The sequence below is a fragment of the Mirounga leonina genome, unplaced genomic scaffold (genome assembly GCF_011800145.1).
Source record: "Mirounga leonina isolate KUSES-001 unplaced genomic scaffold, KU_Mleo_1.0 Mir_93, whole genome shotgun sequence".
Taxonomy (NCBI): Eukaryota; Metazoa; Chordata; class Mammalia; order Carnivora; family Phocidae; genus Mirounga; species Mirounga leonina.
Genome location: NW_023270854.1, coordinates 29542741 through 29567956, shown reverse-complemented (window position 1 = coordinate 29567956; position 25216 = coordinate 29542741). Strand labels below are relative to the sequence as shown.

Genomic DNA, 25216 nt, shown 5'->3' with positions numbered 1-25216 from the left:
TACAGGAAGAAAAACAGGCCCACGTGGACCAAATGTAAGTCTTGATTTCAACATTGTTTCTTGAAATTTCTCTCCTGTCTTTTGTTTTTGTTTTGTTTTTTCTGGACTGTCCTTCATGAAAATGTGGAAGAATTGAATTGACCAGAGCTATTAAGGGACTAAATGGTATCACAATAGAACTAAATTATCTTGGGTCATACATAATCATAGGACCTTAAAATATCAGAATGAAATTGATTCCCTATGCTAATAATAGAGATTGGATTAAAATGATATTGAAATCTCCAGTCCTATTTCAATGCAGCACTGTTTCACACTACCTCTTTATGATTTTTTAATTTAATATACACATTTCTATGATAATTAACATGATAAAATTATGAAAATAATTTTTCATATTTTATAGCAAATTCATTATACTTTTAGCAAAAAATCTGGTCTGTGGCTCATGGAATGACTAGTTTTTCTCTTTGTAGTGAAAAAGCCAACCAGCATGATATCTGCCTCTCCTTTTTTATTTTACTAAAAATATTATAAATATTAGTAACAGTGAAATGCTTGTTACTAGTTTATTCCCACAAAATATATCTTCAGAAAAAGGTTACAGTGTTTACACTAACTCTCTCTGAACAAACATGATTGTCCTTGTGACTGGTTTTTGGGAATAATTAAACAGACCCTGTTGCCCACATACTTCAAGGGGAGGGAAAATAGAATAAGGAAAGTCTTGATATCAATGTGGTATCCAGAAGTTCTACAGTGAATATAAAATAAACATTTCAGTATACATTGGGGGGAATAAATTTCTTTTTCTCTCTCTATTGGGCTGAATTATGCCCCTTCCCCCAAATTCATATACCGAAATTCTAGCCCCCTGTATCTCAGAATGTGACGGTATTTGGAGATAGGGCCTTTAAAAAGGTAATTAAGGTAAATGAGGTCATATGGGTGAGCCCTAATTCAATATGACTGGTCTGCTTATAAGAAGAGATAGTCAGAACATACACAAAGACCAGGTGAAGATACTGGAAGAAGACGACCATTTACAAGCCAAAGAGACCTCTGAAGAAACCAGCCCTGTGAACACCTTAATCTTGGACCTCTAGCCTCTACAATTGTGAGAAAATAAATATCTGTTGTTTAAGCACCCAATCTGTGCTATTTGTTATAGCAGCCCTAGCAAACTAATACACCATCTATCTTTTTTACATTCCTTAGAGTGCGAATCTATACACTGTCACTGTATAATTAAGTTGGATTGTTTGCTTCCATTATAACTGTTTAAATAAAATTATTACATAAAACTAATGATACTTAATGATGTTCATCTTTACAAATACTCCAGAAACATTTGCCTTAGTATAATTCCTTTTACAGTGTTGGAAACTTAAGAAAGTGAAAAATTTTGTTTTTGTTCCTAGTAACCCATTTGATACAAAGCCCCCAGGGTTCTGCCTATATATAGTAATATGCATGGATGAAGGCAGAGCTGCATTAACATAGCAATAAAGTAGGTTGACCAATGAAAGTGATGTTTCAATTATTCCAAAATAAAGCATTTTTCTAGTTTATTTTAAATAAAATATTTTTTCATAGAGGTGGTATTATCTCCTTGTTCCCTTGACCCCATCTACTCTCCCCATCTTTCATGCCATGTCCTCATCATGATGGTTTGGAATTTATCTAAATCATAATTCTTTTTCTGTTTTCTGTGTGTTTTGGCTCTGTCCTACCTTACACCTAAACTGATACGCTCTGTCCCTCTAGTCCTATGACTTTTTCCATCCCCCCATTTGCCTCCATTGGTAAAATAAAAAAGTTAATCTCTGATAAATCACCAAACTTGCAAACAATAGAAAAACAGTATCTTTCTTACCATCTTCATGAATTCATTGTAAGGATTAAATATTAAAATGGATATAACAATATGATGTAAAATAGAACTGTAAGCTTATGGAAGCAGATGAACTACTAACAGGTATCAATACCTATTTTAAAAGACTTTCAGTTTAATTTACTAGATTTTCTTTTTTTGCTTCTTTGGATCCAAAGAAATTGAATACACATTTTCTGAAACCCATCTCCACACAGAATTAATCATTCTCACCACTATCCTTCTATGCAATCTGGACATTGTGTTATGATGGAATTGTTATCAGCCCTTTTTTAGAGAGAGAGAAATTGAGACACAGAAGTGTTCAATAACAAACGGTCCTCAGCTAATAAGAAATGAAGTCAAGGGCACCTGGGTGGCTCAGTTGGTTAAGCGACTGCCTTCGGCTCGGGTCATGATCCTGGAGTCCCGGGATCGAATCCCGCATCGGGCTCCCTGCTCGGCAGGGAGTCTGCTTCTCCCTCTGACCTTCCTCCCTCTCATGCTCTCTGTCTCTCATTTGCTCGCAAGTAAATAAATAAAATCTTAGAAAAAAAAAAAAGAAATGAAGTCAAGATTCAGACCAAGGGTAACTGAATTTGGAACTTGTGCTTTTTTTTTATCCATTAAGACAAAGAGATCATGAAAATATTTGATATGAAAGAGAAGTTGACCTAATAAAGCAATTTAACCAATTCACATTTTACTAACATAAAATCAAGAACTATGGAATTTTATTTACTAGAGACTGAAAGTAAATGTTTCCACTAAACTAGGAAAAACACTCCCCAGTACATAGATAATTAAGCCCATCAGGTTTCTGTTAAGACCTGATTTGGCCTTATAATCTACCTCAGCACAGTTTTCCACATAGGCATGACTCCTGGATTAGCACTGGTATTCACAATGACGTTGAGTTGTCACCTCTGTGTCAAGCTTTCAAACATGAATGTTCAGAGAAGTAAACAAAGTTCTTAAAAACTTTTAGTGGAAAACCCACACATACTCAGTTTCATTTTCTATCACTGTTAAAGAGAAAAAGTTATGATGCTTGTTAAACATAGCAAGGCAGGGGGGCGGAGCAAGATGGCGGAGGAGTAGGAGACCTGGATTTCGTCTCCTCTCAGGAATTCAGCTGGATAGGGATCAAACCATTCTGAACATCTACAAACCCAACAGGAGATCGAAGAAAGGAATAGCAACAACTCTCTGAACAGAAAAGTGACCACTTTCTGGAAGGTAGGACGTGCGGAGAAGTGAATCCGAGGCGATATTTGGGAGGCTAGACGGCGGGGGGAGGGCCTCCGTCGGCCGCTTCTGGCAAGTGATAGAGCTGCGGAGCACAAAATCAGAACTTTTAAAAGTCTGCTCCGCCGAGGGACGTCACTCTGGTGGCTAAGCGGGGGGTGGAACCCTCCGGGACAGTGTGGTCTCAGGACCCTCGGGGTCACAGAAAGACCGGGGGTGCCTGAGTGTGGCAGAGCTCCCAGGTAACGGAGCAGGGAAGCCGGCTGCAGAGGCGGAGCCGAGGCGCGGGCTCTCAGCTCGGGGTTCCCATAAACTGTGATCGGGGCACAGTCGGGCCCCTGCTCCTCCAGCAGGGACCCAACAAGCGGCAGATCCGGGGAGACTCACCTTCTTCCCCGGGAGGAGCGGCGCGGGAGCGCACCGCGGGGATCTGCTGGGTTTGGAGACTCCACCCGGGGTTGGGTGCCAGAGATAGAGGCCCGCGGTCACAGGCCGGGCGAGCACGGAGCGCGGCCGGAGACCGGGGAGATGGGAGTGACTGACGGCTTTTCTCTGGGGGAATCACTGAGGAGCGGGGCCCGAGTTCTCAGATCCTCCAGGGGGAGATTGGGAGGCCACCATTTTCACTCTCCGCCTCCAAAGCTGTATGGAAAGCTCGCAGGGAATAAAAGCCCCAGAGAGCAAACCTGAGCAGATTACTTAGCCGGGAGGGGGCAAGGGCGGGGCAATTCCGCCTCCGGCAGAGACATTTGGAAACCACGGCAACAGGCCCCTCCCCAGAAGATCAGCGAGTACAGCCAGCCAAGACCAAGTTTACCGATCAATGAGAACGGCAGAACTCCAGCGCTAGGGGAATACTGCACATAGAATTCGTGGCTTTTTTACCATGATTCTTTAGTCTTTTAAAGTTATTTTTTTTAACTGTCTTTTTGTCTTTTTCTTTTTGAATTTTTCTTTTTCCCTTTTTCAACCAACATCTTATCAATCCCTTTTTTTTTAAAAAAACATTTTTATTTTTCATTTTTAGAGTCATATTCTATCCCTTCATAGTAGTTACCCATATTTTTGGCTTATATATATAAGTTGTTCTCTCTTTAAAATTTTGAGATATTTTCTTCTAACAGATTAAAATATACCCTAAATCTCTAGTATATGGTGTTTTCTATTCCCCTGCCTGATCACATCCTCTCCCTTTTTTTTCTTTTTCTTTTTTCTTTTTTTAAATCCTCTTCTTTCTTTTTTCAAACAACTTCTTATCAATTCCTTTTATAACATTTTTTATAATGTCCATCTTTACAGTCATATTACATCCCTTCATCATATCAACCCTTATTTTTGTACATATATAAGTTTTTCCTTCTTTAAAATTTTGGGAGGCACTTTCTTCTAAAAGACCAAAATATACCCCAAATCTAGTGTGTGGCACTGATCTATATACCAGCCTGATCATATTTGATCACATTCTGGTTTTTGTTGTTGTTGTTGTTGTTGTTTTGTTTTGTTTGTTTTTGTTTTTATCTTTATCTTTTTTTTTCTTTTTCTTTTTTCTCTCTTTCCCTTTCTTATCCCACTGCTTCAGGTCTTTTCTGATTTGTTTAGAGTATATTTTCTGGGGACGTGGTTACTCTGCTAGCATTTTGTTCTCTCATTAATCTATTCTCCTCTGCACAAAATGACAAGATGGAAAAAAATCACCTCAACAAAAAGAACAAGAGGTAGTACCGACTGCCAGGGACCTACTCAATACGGACATTAGTATGATGTCAGATCTAGAGTTCAGAATCATCACTTTAAAGATACTAGCTGGGCTTGAAAAAAATATGGAAGTTATTAGAGAAACCCTTTCTGGAGAAGTAAAAGAGCTAAAATCCAACCAAGTAGAAATCAAAAAGACTATTAATGAGGTGCAATAAAAAATGCGGGCGTTAACTACTAGAATAAGTGAGGCAGAAGAGAGAATCAGTAATATAGAAGATGAAATGATGGAAAATAAAGAAGCTGGGAAAAAGAGAGATAAACAACTACTGGATCACGAGGGCAGAATTCGAGAGATAAGCGATACCATAAGACGAAACAACATTAGAATAATTGGGATCCCAGAAGAAGAAGAAAGAGAGAGAGGACCAGAAGGTATAATGGAGCAAATTATAGCAGAGAACTTCCCTAATTTGGGGGAAGAAACAGGCATGAAAATCCAGGAAGCACAGAGAACCCCTCTCAAAATCAATAAAAATAGGTCAACACCCCGACATCTAATAGTAAAACTTACGAGTCTCATAGACAAAGAGAAAATCCTGAGAGCAGCTCGGGAGAAGAGATATGTAACCTACAATGGTAGAAACATAAGATTGGCAACAGACCTATCCACAGAGACCTGGCAGGCCAGAAAGGACTGGCAGGATATATTCAGAGCACTAAATGAGAAAAATATGCAGCCAAGAATACTATATCCAGCTAGGCTGTCATTGAAAATTGAAGGAGAGATAAAAAGCTTCCAGGACAAACAGAAACTAAAGGAATTTGCAAACACAAAACCAGCCCTACAGGAAATCTTGAAAGGGGTCCTCTAAGCAAAGAGAGAGCCTAAAAGCAACATAGGCCAGAGGGGAACACAGACAATATACGGTAACAGTCACCTTACAGGCAATACAATGGCACTAAATTCCTATCTTTCAATACTTACCCTGAATGTAAATGGGCTCAATGCCCCAATCAAAAGACACAGGCTAACAGACTGGATTAAAAAACAAGACCCATCCATATGCTGTCTGCAAGAGACTCATTTTAGAACCAAAGACACCCCCAGATTGAAAGTGAGGGGGTGGAAAACCATTTACCATGCTCATGGACACCAAAAGAAAGCTGGGGTGGCAATCCTTATATCAGACAAATTAGATTTTAAACCAAAGACTGTAATAAGAGATGAGGAAGGACACTATATCATACTTAAAGGATCTATCCAACAAGAAGATCTAACAATTGTAAATATCTATGCCCCTAACATGGGAGCAGCCAGTTATATAAGGCAATTAATAACAAAAGCAAAGAAACACATCGACAACAATACAATAATAGTGGGGGACTTTAACATCCCCCTCACTGAAATGGACAGATCATCTAAGCAAAAGATCAACAAGGAAATAAAGACTTTAAATCACACACTGGACCAAATGGACTTCACAGACATATTCAGAACATTCCACCCCAAAGCAACGGAATACACAGTCTTCTCTAGTGCCCATGGAACATTCTCCAGAATAGATCACATCCTAGGTCATAAATCAGGTCTCAACCGGTACCAAAAGATTGGGATCATTCCCTGCCTATTTTCAGACCACAATGCTTTGAAACTAGAACTCAATCACAAGAGGAAAGTCGGAAAGAACTCAAATACATGGAGGCTAAAGAGCATCCTACTGAAGAATGAATGGGTCAACCAGGAAATTAAAGAAGAATTTAAAAAATACATGGAAACCAATGAAAATGAAAACACAACTGTTCAAAATCTTTGAGATGCAGCAAAGGCAGTCCTAAGAGGAAAGTATATAGCAATACAAGCCTTTCTCAAGAAACAAGAAAGGTCACAAGTACACAACCTAACCCTACACCTAAAGGAGCTGAAGAAAGAACAGCAAATAAAGGCTAAACCCAGGAGGAGAAGAGAAATCATAAAGATCAGAGCAGAAATCAATGAAATAGAAACTAAAAGAACAGTAGAACAGATCAATGAAACTAGGAGCTGGTTCTTTGAAAGAATTAACAAGATTGATAAACCCCTGGCCAGACTTATGAAAAAGAGAAGAGAAATGACCCAAATCAACAAAATCATGAATGAAAGAGGAGAGATCACAACCAACACCAAAGAAATACAAACAATTATAAGAACATATTATGAGCAACTCTATGCCAGCAAGTTAGATAACCTGGAAGAGATGGATGCATTCCTAGAGATGTATCAACTACCAAAACTGAACCAGGATGAAATAGAAAACCTGAACAGACCTATAATCACTAAGGAAATTGAAGCAGTCATCCAAAATCTCCCAAAAAACAAAAGCCCAGGGCCAGATGGCTTCCCAGGAGAATTCTACCAAACATTTCAAGAAGAATTAATACCTATTCTTCTGAAACTGTTCCAAAAAATAGAAATGGAAGGAAAACTTCCAAACTCATTTTATGAGGCCAGCATTACCTTGATCCCAAAGCCAGACAAAGACCCCATCAAAAAGGAGAATTACAGACCAATATCCCTGATGAACATGGATGCAAAAATTCTCACCAAAATACCAGCCAGTAGGATCCAACAGTACATTAAAAGGATTATTCACCATGACCAAGTGGGATTTATCCCTGGGCTGCAAGGTTGGTTCAACATCCGCAAATCAATCAATGTGATACAATACATTAACAAAAGAAAGAACAAGAATCATATGAACCTCTCAATAGATGCAGAAAAAGCTTTTGACAAAGTACAGCATCCTTTCTTGATCAAAACTCTTCAGAGTATAGGGATAGAGGGTACATACCTCAATATCATAAAAGCCATCTATGAAAAACCTACAGCGAATATTATTCTCAATGGGGAAAAACTGAGAGCTTTCCCCCTAAGGTCAGGAACGCGGCAGGGATGTCCACTATCACCACTGCTATTCAACATAGTATTGGAAGTCCTAGCCACAGCAATCAGACAACAAAAAGAAATAAAAGGCATCCAAATTGGCAAAGAAGAAGTCAAACTCTCACTCTTTGCAAATGATATGATACTTTATGTGGAAAACCCAAAAGACTCCACCCCAAAACTGCTAGAACTCATACAGAAATTCAGTAAAGTGGCAGGATATAAAATCAATGCACAGAAGTCAGTGGCATTCCTATACACCAACAACAAGACAGAAGAAAGAGAAATTAAGGAGTCGATCCCATTTACAATTGCACCCAAAACCATAAGATACCTAGGAATAAATCTAACCAAAGAGACAAAGGATCTGTACTCAGAAAACTATAAAATACTCATGAAAGAAATTGAGGAAGACACATAGAAATGGAAAAACGTTCCGTGCTCATGGATTGGAAGAACAAATATTGTGAAGATGTCCATGCTACCTAGAGCAATCTACACATTCAATGCAATCCCCATCAAAATACCATCCACTTTTTTCAAAGAAATGGAACAAATAATCCTAAAATTTGTATGGAACCAGAAAAGACCCCGCATAGCCAGAGGAATGTTGAAAAAGAAAAGCAAAGCCGGCGGCATCACAATTCCGGACTTCAAGCTCTATTACAAAGCTGTCATCATCAAGACAGCATGGTACTGACTGGCACAAAAACAGACACATAGATCAATGGAACAGAATAGAGAGCCCAGAAATGGACCCTCAACTCTATGGTCAACTAATCTTCGACAAAGCAGGAAAGAATGTTCAACGGAACAAAGACAGTCTCTTCAACAAATGGTGTTGGGGAAATTGGATAGCCACATGCAGAAGAATGAAACTGGACCATTTCCTTACACCACACACAAAAATAGACTCCAAATGGTTGAAAGACCTCAATGTAAGATAGGAGTCCATCAACATCCTAAAGCAGAACACAGGCAGCAACCTCTTTGACCTCAGCTGAAGCAACTTCTTCCTAGAAACATCACCAAAGGCAAGGGAAGCAAGGGCAAAAATGAACTATTGGGACTTCATCAAGATAAAAAGCTTTTGCAAAGCAAAGGAAACAGTCAACAAAACCAAAAGACAACCAACAGAATGGGAGAAGATATTTGCAAATGACATATCAGATAAAGGGCTAGTATCCAAAATCTATAAAGAACTCATCAAACTCAACACCCAAAGAACAAAGAATCCAATCAAGAAATGGGCAGAAGACATGAACAGACATTTTTCCAAAGAAGACATCCAGATGGCCAACAGACACATGAAAAAGTGCTCAACATCACTTGGCATCAGGGAAATCCAAATCAAAACCTCAATGAGATACCACCTCACACCAGTCAGAATGGCTAAAATTAACAAGTCAGGAAACAACAGATGTTGGCGGGGATGCGGAGAAAGGGGAACCCTCCTACACTGTTGGTGGGAATGCAAGCTGGTGCAGCCACTCTGGAAAACTGTATGGAAGTTCCTCAAAAAGTTGAAAATAGAGCTACCATATGATCCAGCAATTGCACTACTGGGTATTTACCCCAAAGATACAAAAGTAGGGATCCGAATGGGTACGTGCACCCCGATGTTTATAGCAGCAATGTCCACAATAACCAAACTGTGGAAAGAGCCAAGATGTCCATCGACAGATGAATGGATAAAGAAGATGTGGTATATTTATACAATGGAATATTATGCAGCCATCAGAAGGAATGAGATCTTGCCATTTGCAACGACGTGGATGGAACTGGAGGGTATTATGTTGAGTGAAATAAGTCAAACAGAGAAAGACATGTATCATATGATCTCACTGATATGAGGAATTCTTAATCGCAGGAAACAAACAGTGTTGTTGGAGTGGGGGGTGGGGTGGGAGGGATGGGGTGACTGGGTGATAGACACTGGGGAGGGTATGTGCTCTGGTAAGCGCTGTGAATTGTGCAAGACTGTTGAATCTCAGATCTGTACCTCTGAAACAAATAATGCAATATATGTTAAGAAAAAGAAGAAGAAGGTAGCAGGAGGGGAAGAATGAAGTGGGGGAAATCGGAGGGGTAGATGAACCATGAGAGACGATGAACTCTGAAAAACAAACAGGGTTCTAGAGGGGAGGGGGGTGGGAGGATGGGTTGGCCTGGTTGTGGGTATTGAGGAGGGCACATTCTGCATGGAGCACTGGGTGTTATGCACAAACAATGAATCATGGAACACTTCATCTAAAACTAATGATGTAATGTATGGGGATTAACATAAGAATAAAATAAAAAAAATTAAAAAAAATCAAAAGACTAATACAAGACAGAGACAAATTCAGGTGATAAATTATCTGAAAATAATTTGTAAACATATATTTATAATATTAAAAAGCTCTGGAACATCTACATTTGTAAGGATTCACTAAAATTTCAATGATTTTGGACAAAACTGTCTCATTTAGAAGTTTCAAGTTTAATTTGTGGAACAAGGCACCATAATATCCAGTAAAAATTCTATCTAGAAAATTAAAAAAAAAAAAACAAAAAACAAAAAACATAGCAAGGCAGACTTTATTCAAGATTAATGTAATAAGAGAGAGAGATTGAACTCCAATCAGAATACAGCAAAGATAACTGGGGATTTATAATCAATGAGCAGAGTGCAGGGTCAGTGGATGCAAGATTACTAAGAGGAACTTCATTAGCTATCAAGAGTAGAGGGATTCTTAGTTAATTGGCTTGACAGAATTCTTGCTAAAGGCAGGTCAAGGACTTAGATATCAAAGATCGGGATGAGAAACACGATCAGATATCAAGTGTGGGGGAGGGGATTTTCAATAAACTGGCTTAGTAGGATTCTTTGCTAAAACTTGGTTCCAACAGGCTAAGGTTGAGGCATAACAAGAAGAGGGCTCGTGGAAGCCTGACCAAAGTTTGGTCAGAAAGAGTCTTTGTTGTATGATCTGTGTTAAGGAAGGGAGGAAGGAAGGAAGGGAGGGAGGGAGGAAGGGAGGGAGGGAGGGAGGAAGGAAGGAAGGAAGGAAGGAAGATGGGAGGGAAGTTAGAAGGAAGGAAGAATGAATGAACAAACCTAGGGAATTAATACAACCATAATTTCACAGTGTTCTCAGTGTTTGCCATATGTCTGACATTATCACAAGAATTGGGAAAGAAGCAAAACACATGATTCTGTGCCAGCTTAAAAGCAGGTCAGTGTGATGCTTATACACAAAATGAGGACTTGGTATTCAGGAAGCCGTAGGTTCCTTCCCATCTTTGCCATTATGTGGTTCAAAATTAGATGAGATTCTGAGATTTATCTTCATCATCAGTAGAACTAAAGGAATATTACCTACATCTGTGTTGGGCTGTACACTAAATGAGATGATATAAATTAGAAAATGCATTGTATTGTCTTAAATTTCAATCCAATAAATGTTTGCATTACCTACTACCATGAACAGATATGGGGGATGCAGGCATGCATATCACAGAGAGACTTCCCATCAGACAAGAATACAAACTTTAGACAAGTACTTCCAAGTGCAAGGTAGTGAGTGTTAGCACTCGAGGTAACACAGAAGCTTCACCAGTGTCATCAGTGTTCTCTGAGACCTGGGTGAGGGCGGCAATTTGGGGTTGAGAACTAGATGCATTTCCCATCCAAAGGTCATGTGTCTCTATGGGTTCTCCATTGAATGAATGACTTATCATTGTAGCAGAGCCCGAGACAATACTTTCAGCGCTCCTGCCTTCTCCGCCTGCACCGTGTGTGCATTCGAGGTGCGGACCTGGGCATCTACTTGCTTGCTCCGATTTCCCAACTGCTCTCTGCATGACCTTGCACAGGCCACCTAAGTAGGTCCTTCAGGAATTCCCTGATCTTAAAATCTTTCGCTTAGATGAGCTTTGGTATTTCACTGGGCTATCTTTCATGTGTGCTATACAACCTCAAATTTGGGATCTCAAATCATCCACAGGAAATATTCTTTTTTCTTTTTTTTTTTATCATCCACAGTAAATTTTCAAGTGAAATCCATATCCTACTTGATTTTAAATTGTCTTTCCTTGAGCTCAGATGGTGTCCTATCAGGGAATATAGAATCACTTTAGTACTAGCTTAATACTAGAAATTGCGAGTGTAAATCCAGTTCTAAGAAATAAACAATAAAACAGAGTTCATCCCAAAACTAATTTGAAAAAGTTTGGGATGTCTATTATAGTCATATTCCTTCTCATATATAATAAATTACATCAGAAGGACAAAAAATCCTTTTATCTCTTGTAGTGGCTTTTTTCCTACTATTATTCCTTAACAATAGTGGTTTTTACAATTTTTCCCATATAATAATCAATTAGATTTGATTAAAATCTGGCACTTATAGTGGCTTACCCTTAATTAAATATTCATTGAACTTCTATATGCAATTCTAGCTACTTTAGATGTGTAAAGATCAATAAAATACATGAAGGCCTTATGTTATAATGGGAGAATAAATACATGTTCCTAAATAGCCATTTAAAATTGGTGCTGTGAAGATTATTATACAGCCATAAAGAGGAATAAGGAACTGCTCTATATGATCTCCATGATATATTGTATAGCATGCTTTTGTTCAACTAACAGAAATATGAATAAATGTACACATTTGTTTATATTAAAAATTAGAAGGATTAAATTATAACCTTTAAAAGTCATTATGTATGGGAAAAGAGAAATGGTTGACTGTGGAAATAGAAGATGGGCTTCTGTTAATGTACTTTGTTTTGTAAATGGATTTTTAGAAAACTAAATATTAAATACGGAGGGCACGTGTTGTGATGAGCACTGGGTGTTATATGCAACTAATGAATTGTTGAACACTACATCACAAACTTATGATGAACTATATGCTGGCTAAATGAACATAAGAAAAATAAATAAATAAAAATATGTAAATATTTCATAGAACTATAAAACAAAATTGAATTTAGAAATCAATTTCTTAAAAGCAGAAATAAAAGCAAACAAACAATCTGCTTTAATGAATGAGTCGGTGGCATACTTACATAGGAACCATCCCAAAAGACCTTACAAAGCAGTCACCTAACTATATATTCCTAGGGAGATACATGTTAAGAAAAATGAATTGCCCCCAAAGTGTGTTAAATATTACTAAAATTCAGAAGTCATATTGCTGGTAGTAATGTTAGTATTAACCCTTTTTGTTAAAAAATTGTTATAAGTGGCTTCTATCTTACGCTTTTTTTTCTTAACAGTTTTATTTAGGTATAATTTATATATAATAAACTGCACATATTTAAAGTGTAGGATTTGATAAATTTGGATACATGTATATAACCATGAAACCATAATCACAATCACGAAAATAAACATATCCATCATCCCAAAAGTTTCCTCCTCTTCCTTTTTAATTTCTCTCAGTCACACCTCCCCGTACACCCCCTTCAGTTCCAAGTAAACACTGATCTGCTTTTTTATCATTACAGATTAGTTTGCATTTTCAAATATTTTCTATAAATGAAATCTACATTATATATTCTACATTGGGGGGTAGGGGAGATTATCTGGCTTCCTTAACTCAGCATAATTATTGTTAAGACTCATATATGTTGTTGCATCTTTCAATAGTTCATTTAACTTCATTGTTCAGTAGTATTCCACTGTGTAGACAGACCACAATTCATTTACACATTCACCTGTTGATGAACATTTAGGTTGAGTACAGATTTTGGCTATGACATATAGAGCTGCTATGGAAATTCATGTACAAGTGTTTATGTAAACATATGCTTTAATTTCTCTTTGTAAATACCTAGAAGTGGAATGACTGGGTCATATGGTAGGTGTATGTTTAACTTGTTAAAAACTGACCGCTTGTTCCCCAAACCAGTTGTCTTTCTCTCTCTCCGTCTGCATTTTACATCCCCACCAGCAGTGTGGGAGACACCTTGTTCTTCTAAATATTCACCAACACTTGACATGTTCAAACTCTAAATTTCAACCACTGTCATCGATGTGCAGACGTATCTCACTGTGGTCTTACTTAGCATTTCCCTGATGACTAATGCCCTTGGAAAATCTCCTCAGTGTCTCTGGTTGCTTTTGGCAACTAAAATATATTTGAACACTTAAATATAATGGCCAACTCTTTTGACATACCTGTGCACCTTCCTTACAGTTAATATGATTTGCAGCAAAAATATAATGGCAACAGATTCTAGCTGCATGCCATTTATAGGGCTGTTTTCCAAGTGTGTTAACATGGAACATCTCCATATAGATTGAGCTTATAAACAGTGGCTGATCTGCCAGTTGTGGGCCCCATAGTTCCCATTCACCTTAGCTCGTGTTTGATGGGAACACTGCAGATGTCCTGAGAGTTTTTTCTCCCCCTTTCTAAGAAGAAATAAGACTTCCATTTCCACACCATTTTTCTAACCAGATCTATCTGGTGCAAGGACATGGGAAAAATGAAAAAGAAAATAAAAGGTAGTAATAGAGAACAGGTAATGAAAGAGACTAAAATGAGAAATAAGATGACCAAAGAGAAAAAAATAGATTAAGAATGGTGCTGGAAAATAGTGAAAAAGTAAATAAAATATGGAAAAGTGAGTATACTGTAGAAAGGAAAAGTCTTGGAGTATGTGGGTGGCTCAGTCGGTTAAGCATCTGACTTCAGCTCAGGTCATGATCTCAGGGTCCTGGGATCAAGCCCCGCTAAGCAGTGAGTCTGTGTGTCCCTCGCTCTCTGCCCCTCCCCCCTGCTCATGTTCTCTCTCTCTCTCTGTCTGTCAAATAAATAAATAAAATCTTTTAAAAAAAGAAGAACGGGAAAGTCAAAGAATTTGGGCACTATCCCCTTTAAGGGTCTAGCAGACCCAGTTGATGAGGACTTCTTCAGGAGAGTGGTATGGTATGGAGGGAAGAACGTGGTCAGCCAAGAATTTGAGTCAATTGCCTAAGCTCCTCAAGTCTCGGTTTTTGCTTCTGTATCATAGGGATAATAATAATTGTCCCAGATGATTGTTATGGGGATTAAACAAAATAAAAGAAGATATATGGAAGACCTTGGTGCTGAATCACTAATGATCCCTATTCTATGCCAGGAGATCCATTCAGGAAACTTAAAGCTTAGAAAGAAAGAAGAGAATTCTTAGTACAGAGTCTATTGGCAAAAAGTTTGAGTTGAAATGGGTTGGGCAAAAGCAGCAATTTATTCATGTCTTACAAACATGGTCTTACAAACATCATACAGAGCTGGCACGAAAGAACAGACACCATCTCTTACACCATGCTTCCTTCCAAATCACTTCTATTGAGTTACGACATCAGAACAAGTCAGTTACTGAGTTACACGGTTCTTCAAACATAGACACCTCCCCATGAGGGTGGCTGGATTGGCTAATCAGACGAACAGTTAATTTACATGTTTCATACAGTGCAGGATTTGTAACAGAATTCAAGATATTCACATTGATATTGTAATACGTTATAAAACAGTATAATTTTCAGAAGATGATGGGATCGCAGATGTCCCTGCCTGTTTTCGATTCTAGTTTTCCTTCTTTCTTTTCTTAAAAGCAATTACAAAGAGTTTTACTCAACTTTTCACACTCAAAAACACTTTAAAATTTAAAAACTAAAAACTATTTACAAATTATTCATTGTAATTTTAAAAGTATTCGTTGTTGGTTTTGCTGTTCCACTTAAAAAAGAAATCGCCCTCCAACAACCATACTTTACTTGGTACCACCGTTGCCTTCCGGCTGCTGTGAAGGATACTTTGAATCGACTCCTCACAACTTTTCAGAGCTCCAAAATATATTCTATTCCATGGCCCATGATACCAAATATACATACAATAAAAGGGCCCTCTAACTTCCCCAACCACACACTAACTACGACTCACTTTGTGTTGCTTTCATAGAAATGCCATGAGGTGACGTTCTGGTGGATAAAGACAATGATTAGGGAATATTCTTTTTTAATCCCAAAGTCATCTTAAAGCACAAAAAAGAGGCTGACTTCAATCTTTGTACATATAGAATGTAAAACATTTTCTTTACATTAGGCATAGTCATAAAGAGCATGTATGTTGTTTTGAAAATGCATTTGTCATAGAATTTACAAACACTGTGATATCAAACACGTTCTCGAAAACGGCTAAGGTACTGACACAAAACCTGACTCAAAATGTAAATTTTTCAGTAGACTTTATTTCTAACTTGCATATTTAATAATTCGACTGTATCCAGTTTCACTCATACGCTCTAAAAACTCAAATATGGTGACGTGACCTCAAGTTCATCCTTCCAAGGAATCCCAGGGCGCTGCTTTGCTCAAGCAGGTTTTCACTGAATTTCAGAGCCCTGGTACTGGCAAACCATGTGAGACAGCAGTCTATAAACTGCTCCACAGACAACAGCTCAAGACACATTAGCCTAGGAAAGATAGTGAAACATACTTTGTTGTGCTAATTTGACAGCCTAAATAGATTTTGTGTGAAAACGTGTAAATTATATTAGGCTTTGCTGTATAGTTATTTTTCAGGCATTCCTTAGTTTGTTGGTTTAAGTGATGCTTTCTATCTGGCAGTGGTTAAAACTTGCAGTCCTGTCTGTTTCTTTCCAAATAGTAGCTTCGTCCTTTCTGGGGGAGGACAAGCTATGTGAAGACTTAGTCATGCCCTTTCTCTGGACGAGGGATGGCCTTGAATGCACACTTGTGTACTACACATATTTCCTTTCAGAAAGCTGCATTTCTAACTGGATTTCTAGCTGAAGTTTATTTCTTTACCCACTAACTAATCCCACAATTTCACAAAGGTAAACAGGGCTTTCTTAGACCACACTGATGTTTGTGAAGGGCAGTGAATAATTCAAGGCCGTGGTTCTTATGTGAGATCATATTTCCCAACAATTTGACTCACATATAACCTTAGGAGGGAGGAAAATAATATTTCAGCCACAGTGTTCTCAACTCAGCCCTTTAATAAAATTATTTCTCAGCTTGTTCACTGTCCTTTTGAAACAAAACCAAGTTACTCCTTGTATAATAAAATTGTATCAAATAGTTAAAACTAAAGAGAAATGACCATATACTTTTATAAGCAAGACAACAATATATGCACATGACATAATGAATAAAAACAAACTAGAGAACGTTTCTTCAGTATCTTTGGATTTAAAGAAAAATTGATTTCCCCGTCTGAAGAAAAATGGATGAATTTTCATAAGAGAAAGCATGCTTTTCAAATGTAAGTGTAAATCCAGAAAAATCACATTGTTTTCCAGTGACATGTTCCCAGGAGATCATCACCTTCTAAACCACATCCATAGCGTGGGATTGACTGCAGGATTCATAAAATGCTTGGCTACTCTGGTAACCTGCAGAAGAGACTGAATACCTCATGAAAATTTATCCAACTTCTCAAATATTGGGGGAAAATATCATGATACACATTTACAGTTACCTTCTGGTCTGCTAATTCAATCCATTTCTAACAACAACAAAAAAGGGCAGCTTGTTGTCACAAGCTTGCAATCACGTATCAGGAAAAAAAGAGAAAGAAAATTGCTCCTTGCCTAGTAAAAATCATTAAGTTCCAACTCATCATGGCTAGGATGCTACCCATCACAGAGCATATGCCACTTGGCAATTTGTCTCCTGGGACAGTCACAGATCTCTTTCCAGTGCTCTCCACCGGTTCCTTCCGCCACCGCTCCCAGGACCAACCGCCCTATCACCTCATTTCTGGACCCCCTTTCAGAATCCAAAACCAGAAATTCAACACTTATCTCTTCAAGACCCTCACAAGGAATATCAAAGACAAACAGTTCATTGAACACTGCATTGGGGGTGCATTTCTTCACATGAGTCTTCTTTTTCGAGATTCTCTTTTTGGCATGGTACAGGTTCACTTTCACATAGGGATCTGCAATGGTAAACGACAGATGTTATATGGGTAGAACCTGGCTGGAGAGCTGGTCTCAACATAATGGTGCCCTTAGACATCACTGCCTGCCAATAAAGTGAGATTGCAATGAAAATGAGTCAGAACAAAGGGAAAATATGGATCAAGCTTGGCCTCTCTATTATCAACAAACTGAAAATAAGTAAGAACGTGCAATGTGAAGAGAAAACAGTTCTAAACCACAGGATGGGACCTGAAGTAGAATGGCAAGAAGAAGAGATAATATAAAAAAAAAAATTCTAATGGCTCATTCTGATTACATATAACTCAGTCCAGAAAATAAGATGGAAGAAAAAAATATTGGACAAGACCTAACCTGACTGAGTTGGATGACTTTGGGTGAGTCTTTCTACCTCTCTGCTTTTCTGTTGTACAGGCATTTAGAATTCACAATGGCAATGTCCTTTTGTGCTTTAAAGTTTGTGCTTTAATCACCAGCTGGGTTTGCTTCCTGTTTTCCAGTATTGATCTTCCCTGTGTCATCCTTAATGTGTGGATTGTAGGATCATAATACCTTATCACACATTTAATTATATTATTTTAGCCTCTTTCTGGTTGAAGCATGTGAGTTCATTTTAGCTTCCTAATCTAAACCTTTAAGATCATGTGTTCAATTACCATTATGAACAATAGTAGTGATAATAATAGAACTAGATGTTATTTGATGAAGTATATCTTTCTAGTCTTCACAATCCCCCTCAAGGTATTAGTACATCTAGTTTGTATAGAGATTATGAAACATAGCCAAGATTATATGCTAAAATGGAAGGGTTAGAATTTGAACTCAGATCATTTTAACCCATAGGTCATGTGTTCTTTTCACTGTGTGATACAACAAGGAATTTTTTTTAATTAGTCACAAAACTAAAAGCTAGTGCTTAAAGCAGAGACATAAGGAGTTAAAGGAAAAATAATAAAAAACAATAGAAGTGTAAATGTAGGCAGGCTCACAAAAATACTAAAATTAAGAACTCTTCTCCCAAACCATTGCTATATTTTTGGCAATGACCTCTCACCTCTGCATTTATCACTGCTTTCTGCTTCAAACCCACACAGTCAGACATCTACCATGTATTAGCAATGGCTTAGATCTTAGCAGTATGTAGTTTTCTTTTTCTTGCTAATGGCATTGGCTCACATTGTTATTTCATTAAATGAGAAACAGAAAAACAATCACATCACCTGTGCTTGTGAGTAAAAGGTAAATTAAAATCATGTTGGTTGCTAACTATTTTGCCCAATGTATTACTCACTTATACCTGAGACTGAATCTTTCAGAAGCATTCTTACCTGAAAGTCCAGACACATCAGATTTAGGCAGGTGTCGAGCTTTTAAAACAACCACAGTGAGAGTATTTGTAGTGGACTGATAGCACAGAGAGATCAGTAACTCACCCCGTCCTGAAGACTTCTAAACAAAGAGAGATGTGGTGTAAGTATTTTTATTATTTTTTTGTTTTGAAATGTGTACTTATAGAAACATTTTAAAGCAATATAACACTGTTATTTAAATGTAATTTTCCTACTTATTTTTATTTTAATATGCTAAGGAATTCAAGAGTAACTACAATCTTTTGTACAGTACTATCACCTTCTAAAAACGACTGGCTGCCATCTTGTGATGGTTTTAGGTACTACAGGATGTTAAAATACGTAATGAGTGAGCCACACCCATTACTGAAATCTTCAAAAGGGTAGAGTACAGCCTATACAGAGGTGGTGGTGTTCTTTACTTTTGATTTTTAATTAAATAACTACTTTTGAAGTTATTAATAGACAATAAAAATTGTCTAATTATTTGAATGGATCTGTGTAGGGCAAAATGACTCGTTAAGTTTGACTTGATTTCAATTTTTTAAAAAGTACTGATATTACTGGAATTCGAATTCAGACCAACAGAAATTTATTCTGACTGCTACCATCTCCTGCCCCAGAGGGCTGCTGGAGTTAAAATTCTCTGTCCCCAGCCCCGACTCGAAGTCCTCATTCAAATCCAAGAAATGAATTAAGTATTAGAAGGAATTGACCCAATTTTTAATACTTTGTTTTTGGAAAGTATCACAAGATCCTTCTTTGTATGCTACTTAGATTTTATTTGTACCTTAAAGACATTAGGTAAGAAGACCAATAACTCAAATTACAAGTTCTACCTGATACTAATACAATGTAAACTCAGGGCTAGATTATAACTAAGAATGATGGCTGGCCAGAGCTCCTAAAACTTCAATCTACATACAAAAACTGACATGGGGTCATTATATGAATAAGCAGCCCAAGGAGAATAAGAGTAGGGAATAGATCTTTATTCCTACTGTGCCGCTAAACAGCTCGGTGTCTCAAGCTATTGAATTTTCTGAACCTTGACTTTTCATTAATTTCAACAAAGAAACGAAGGTGAGCTTTATGGTATTCTATAAAATCATGCCTTAGAGAAACAAATTACTCTGAAGTACTACAGTTTAAATCAATTGAGTTCTATATTTAAAGGGGAAATAGGATTAAATTTGATATCTTATCATTTTGGTAGTCTCAGAACTACCAAAGCAGTATAACTACAAAGGCAGAGTAGCTCACTTCTTGTCATACAACATAGTGATGAACATTTATAATTCAATATGATGTGATGTCTCCTCCTTGAAAAGCAATTCCATGACAAGTCAATACAACTTCCAAATCCTCAGGATAAATTGATTTAATTTTAAATACCAATTTTAAATTCAATTATGCTGACCTTGAGACATCTTGAGACATCTTTGTTGACTTGTTTATGAATAAGAAATATTTGCCTGAATTTTAGGTTAAGTGGCAGTCCTAGTCAAAATACTTATGATAGAAATTAACAGAAATATTTATATAAGTGTTATTTAAATATCCATAAAGGATGACTTTATTTTATATAATTAAAATACTTCAAGCATTTCAGCTGTAGATTAAATTTTCTTTCATCTACTCTAGTCCCTTGCTCCCCATTTGATTATGATTAATAATAATTAAACATAGTAAAGATGATACGTATAAAACTTATCAGTTTAATGAAAATCCCCTAGATAAGAAAAAGCTACATAAAAGATTGTTTATAAATACTTTAAACACTAAAAATGAATTACCCTAACATTTCTCTTGATAATCTCTCTGTTCATTAACATTTTTCCATCAGATAATTCAATTCCTGCAAGAGGAATAAGGACTTCTCCAATGATGTCATCTCTTGAAAACCTGTCAAAACTCAAAATTGTGAAGTGCAAGGCCAACTCTTGGATCTGGGTGTAGAGGATCCCATAGAATGTAAAGGTCTCATCAAAAGCTGGGTCCAAGGTCTTTCTCAGAACTCTGGTTTTCACTTTATGCTTCTTCTCTGGGAGGATTGTCATTTTGATGTATGGGTCAGAGGTCAACGACTGCTCATCCATGGCCGGCAAGCCACGGGCTTCCTTGATATTCACCACAAATGCTTTCTTCTCAAAGTTGTACTCTAAGGAGAAGAAGAGGGTTCCCAGCTTCTCCTGCTTCTCTTCTGAAGTAAGGGAAGTGTTGGACTTTAAGCTATCAGGGGAAAGAGCCTCTTTCTCCCCTTCTGAAAAGAGCTTTGGGGTCACATTCTCCAGATCAGAAGGGCTACTAGCTTTGAGGTTTGTTTTGGGAAAATTGCCATTGAGATCTCTCTTCTCAAGGTCAAGATGTAATGAATTCTTTGGCACAGCTGGTTTATTCTTTACTTCATTTTTGTCATCTGCTCCAAACTTCTTCTTGCTACTTAGATTTTCAGGATAAATATCAACTCCTTTTAGGACGTGCACAAACTTATATGGAGGAGTCTTGTTAGACTTGGATGATTTTCTCTGACAGCAGATCCATGCAAACAGAGAGACTGTGAAGACCAGGCCAAATGCACTGAAGATCCCCACCACTGTGGGGATTTCATCTGAAAAATCAAATGACCAATAATATATATTAAAGGAGCGGAGTTGGAGATATGAGCCTGTTGGAAAAGCATGCTGGAGCTGGCAATTGCTGTAGGTTGCACAGATTGGATTACTTTTTGACTGTTCTGGGTATGAGTTATATATATATTGCATATCACCTTCAGGAATAAACACATACACTGTGTGACATATAGAAAAAAAATTCATTATGATAGAAACTTCTTCATTTCAGTAGTTTTTTCATAAATAAAATAAAAAGATGAAACTAGGCTTAGGTCAGGGATGAGGGATGCTAAATGACCCTGACCTACCTTTGTTTTCTCAGATAACATGAGTCAACTATAGCATGATAGGTCAGTAGTAATTTCATTATGACTTCTTGACATTTTGAGGCTTTCCAGAAGCATCAATTTTTACTGACTATGAAACTCTAAATGCACATTCTTCAAATAGTGAGAAATTGTGTATTCTTAGTAGTTCATTATTTATCCTGGATTCAAGCAGGAGACATCTAGGGGCTAGTGGTTCCAGGAATTTTAAGAAATGAAGGAACATTATCTGCTATTATCACAAACTCATCAATAATTTCCATTCCAATTATGGAACACTGGTAAGAGAAATGTTACATATATTAGGGAAAAGAAGAACAAAAAAAGATGAACAACAGGGTATTGATATTATATAACTTATACCACTGCGAACTCCTTGTATACAGACCCAAAATGTCTCAAACACTGAATTATCCAAAGTACAAATTAACTGTACCTAAGTGGGATAAAAATAAAACAATGGCTACAAATGAATCATCATTCCTTAATATGTATTGAGAAAAGTGAGTATAGATAATTTAGAGTTCAATTTTATCCATAACTGATTTTTTCTAGCATTTTTCCACATGGCAAATGGTAATAAAATTGAACTTGGCATTCTTTCCTTGAATGAGGGCACATTAAATTACTGACATTAGGTAACATCGATTATGCATGAAGCTTATCATGTCCCATATGTAAGCATAGTCCTCCAACAAATGATTAGTAACATTGTGTAAGTAAAAGCAGTATTGCTATATCTGGACACAGTGCATCAGTTGAGTCAATGTTTAATATAATCATAATGAATATAACTAATGTAATATTATCTGCATTGAGTTTCATTCTTATCTATTTTTATCCCAAATAGTGAATAGTAAAGTTAGAAGTCCCAGTCAGGAAAGGGTTAAGGATTGTTTGAATAACCCCTGAAAGAACAATCTTTTGTTACTCCCCTTCCCCTCCCCCCAAATCTTCTGCCTATCTACTTCATAATTTCAAAACTGAACTCAAAGAATATAAGAATCAGTAATGACAAATAAGAGCAGACATATATAAGAAGATTAAAAAGTAACAATAAAAAATTCCATAGTTTAATTAGATCAAGAAACTAATCATGTAAAGATGAAAAATAAACCTTTGAATTCCCCAAGTAGGAAAAGCAGCAAATGCTACAGAGAAAGAATGAGGCGAGAGCTAAAGATAATCAGCTAAACTTAGTATCAGCTTTTCAGTTTTTCCTCCTATTCAAGTCTTTGTGGGGGGGAAAAGAATCCACTCCTGGACTCTCTAATAATCCAAGGCCAGGAAGCAAAACCAAAATCATGAACTAAGGCAATTCTTAGCCAGTGCTAGGAGAACAATAAAAGCAACAGAAAATGATCCTTGTTTTTTCCTAAGTAGACGGATGGCCCAAGCTAGGACATATTTTTCCCTACCACCATCTCTGAAAATGCCTCAGTATTAGAAAATTTCTTATTTTCAAATCAGAAATCGGGAATAAACATCACAACAATATAAAACTCAGTCACCCAAATGGAAGGCTGTAAAGGAAACTCATTTCTGAATATAATGTCATAGATTGTCTCTATCCAATACTTATGTCACAAGGCAAAATATTCAATATATCATGGAAAGACGCACGTACTCCCTGTGTATTCTCTACTGATAAGGTCTCAAGCTTTTGAGAGTAAAGACCTCAGTCATTTCACTCAGTTTAATAACAATTATCATGTACTCATAGATATCATTTCTTATTCACAAACTTCCATAAAATTCCGATTTTTTTTTTGAATACTTGTAAAGTAAGTAAAACTCCATCTCTTGTCTTTGGAATATAATGGGACCTAAAAATACTACTTTTTAATTTGAAGTACATCTGATTTTATTTACTGAGAGAAGGAGAGCAATAGTGCCAAAAATTTGGCATAGGAAAAGGGAAATTGAACTGGAAAACAGGATTCCTAATTCTACTTTCCAGTATCTTTTAGTTAACTGTTTGACCTGCAACACTTCCCTCATATCTCTGGGCTTTGGTTACCTCACCTGCGAAATGCAATGGACCAAGCCAGTTCATTTCAAATATCGCTTTAACCCTAGCATCATAGGATTCTGTGTCTTCCACTAGCAACATATTTCAAGGATACAAGAAAAACATAGCACAGAAAAACAACCTTATGGTACACTCTATAATAAAATATACATCCCAAACCGCCAACATACAAGTTGTTTTATACCAAGATCAAACCCTTATGTAATCACAGAAACATTGGTTTCTCCTGGTAAGTTAAAAACAGATTTACCTACAAATAAAATTCACCTACAGAATTAATGAAACCAACAACAAACAGCAGACTCCTTTCCCTTACTTAGCGCGTGCTGCAATTTACAGAGCTACCTGAACGTTTAGGAACTTCTTGGATGTAAAATCTCCCTAGCAGAAGGCAATTTTAAGGAGAAAGATAACAAGGGAGAAACAACAGAGATAAGCCACGATTGCCCCTTTACAGTTCTCATTTTCTTTTCAGATTAACTACCTAGGAAATCCATATTCAACAACCTCTGGAAAAACAACAAGAACAACAACCACAACATCACAGCCCACCCTGGAGTATTCAAAAAACAACCGCAGTTATAAGTTGAGTAACTTGCTTACCAAATTCTTCCCGGCTGGTAGTGATCGGAGCCATTTTTTGCTGCGTGTTCTGTCCGAGGTGCTGAACGGAAAACTCCCTGGCTTGATTCACTTGCCTGGATCTGAAGCGCCGGCTTTCCCGAGTGCTGAAAACAACAGCGCAGAGCTCAGGGGACCTGCGCCTGGAACGGGAGGAGGCAAAGAGGGAGGTCCACTCGCCTTCGCACAGTGATTTGCCACCCCTGTTCCTGTTTTGGCTCTTCTGAGAAGCTCGTCTCTGAGACTCTAGACGTGGCTGAAGCCCGAATTGACGCAATCCTGACGCTACAGGGTTGAAATCAGGACCTGCCCTCCTCCCCTCCGCCCTCCAAGTCTCTCCTCTCCTTCTTTCTTCCTCCCTTCTCTCCTGAGGATTCAACACATACTCATCAATTATTTTAACTGTTGGACTACTGGAGATTAGCTTTGCTAGTCTGTGGGGGCTCAGAGGCGCAGAGAGATGAGCCCCCAAACTCATTCCTGTCAGTTTCTAATATAAAATCTTCTGATCATCAAGATCAGTAAAAGCCTGTCTGTGAGTTATCAAAATAATGCAATTTACAGAGATGATTTAGGGTAAGAGTGA

At 37.5% G+C, this 25216-nt stretch overlaps 1 protein-coding gene across 1 annotated transcript; it reads right to left on the bottom strand.

The window, feature by feature from the left end:
- Nucleotides 1-16937: 16937 nt before the first annotated feature.
- SYT4 (synaptotagmin 4) lies at nucleotides 16938-24944 on the bottom strand. Its single transcript, XM_034995756.1, has 4 exons — nucleotides 24613-24944; nucleotides 20833-21647; nucleotides 19016-19136; nucleotides 16938-17686 (listed from the first exon to the last, which is right to left on the bottom strand). The coding sequence occupies exons 1-4, from the start codon at nucleotides 24644-24646 to the stop codon at nucleotides 17379-17381; spliced, it is 1278 nt and encodes a 425-aa protein (XP_034851647.1). The 5' UTR covers nucleotides 24647-24944; the 3' UTR covers nucleotides 16938-17378.
- Between the last annotated feature and the right edge of the window lie 272 nt (nucleotides 24945-25216).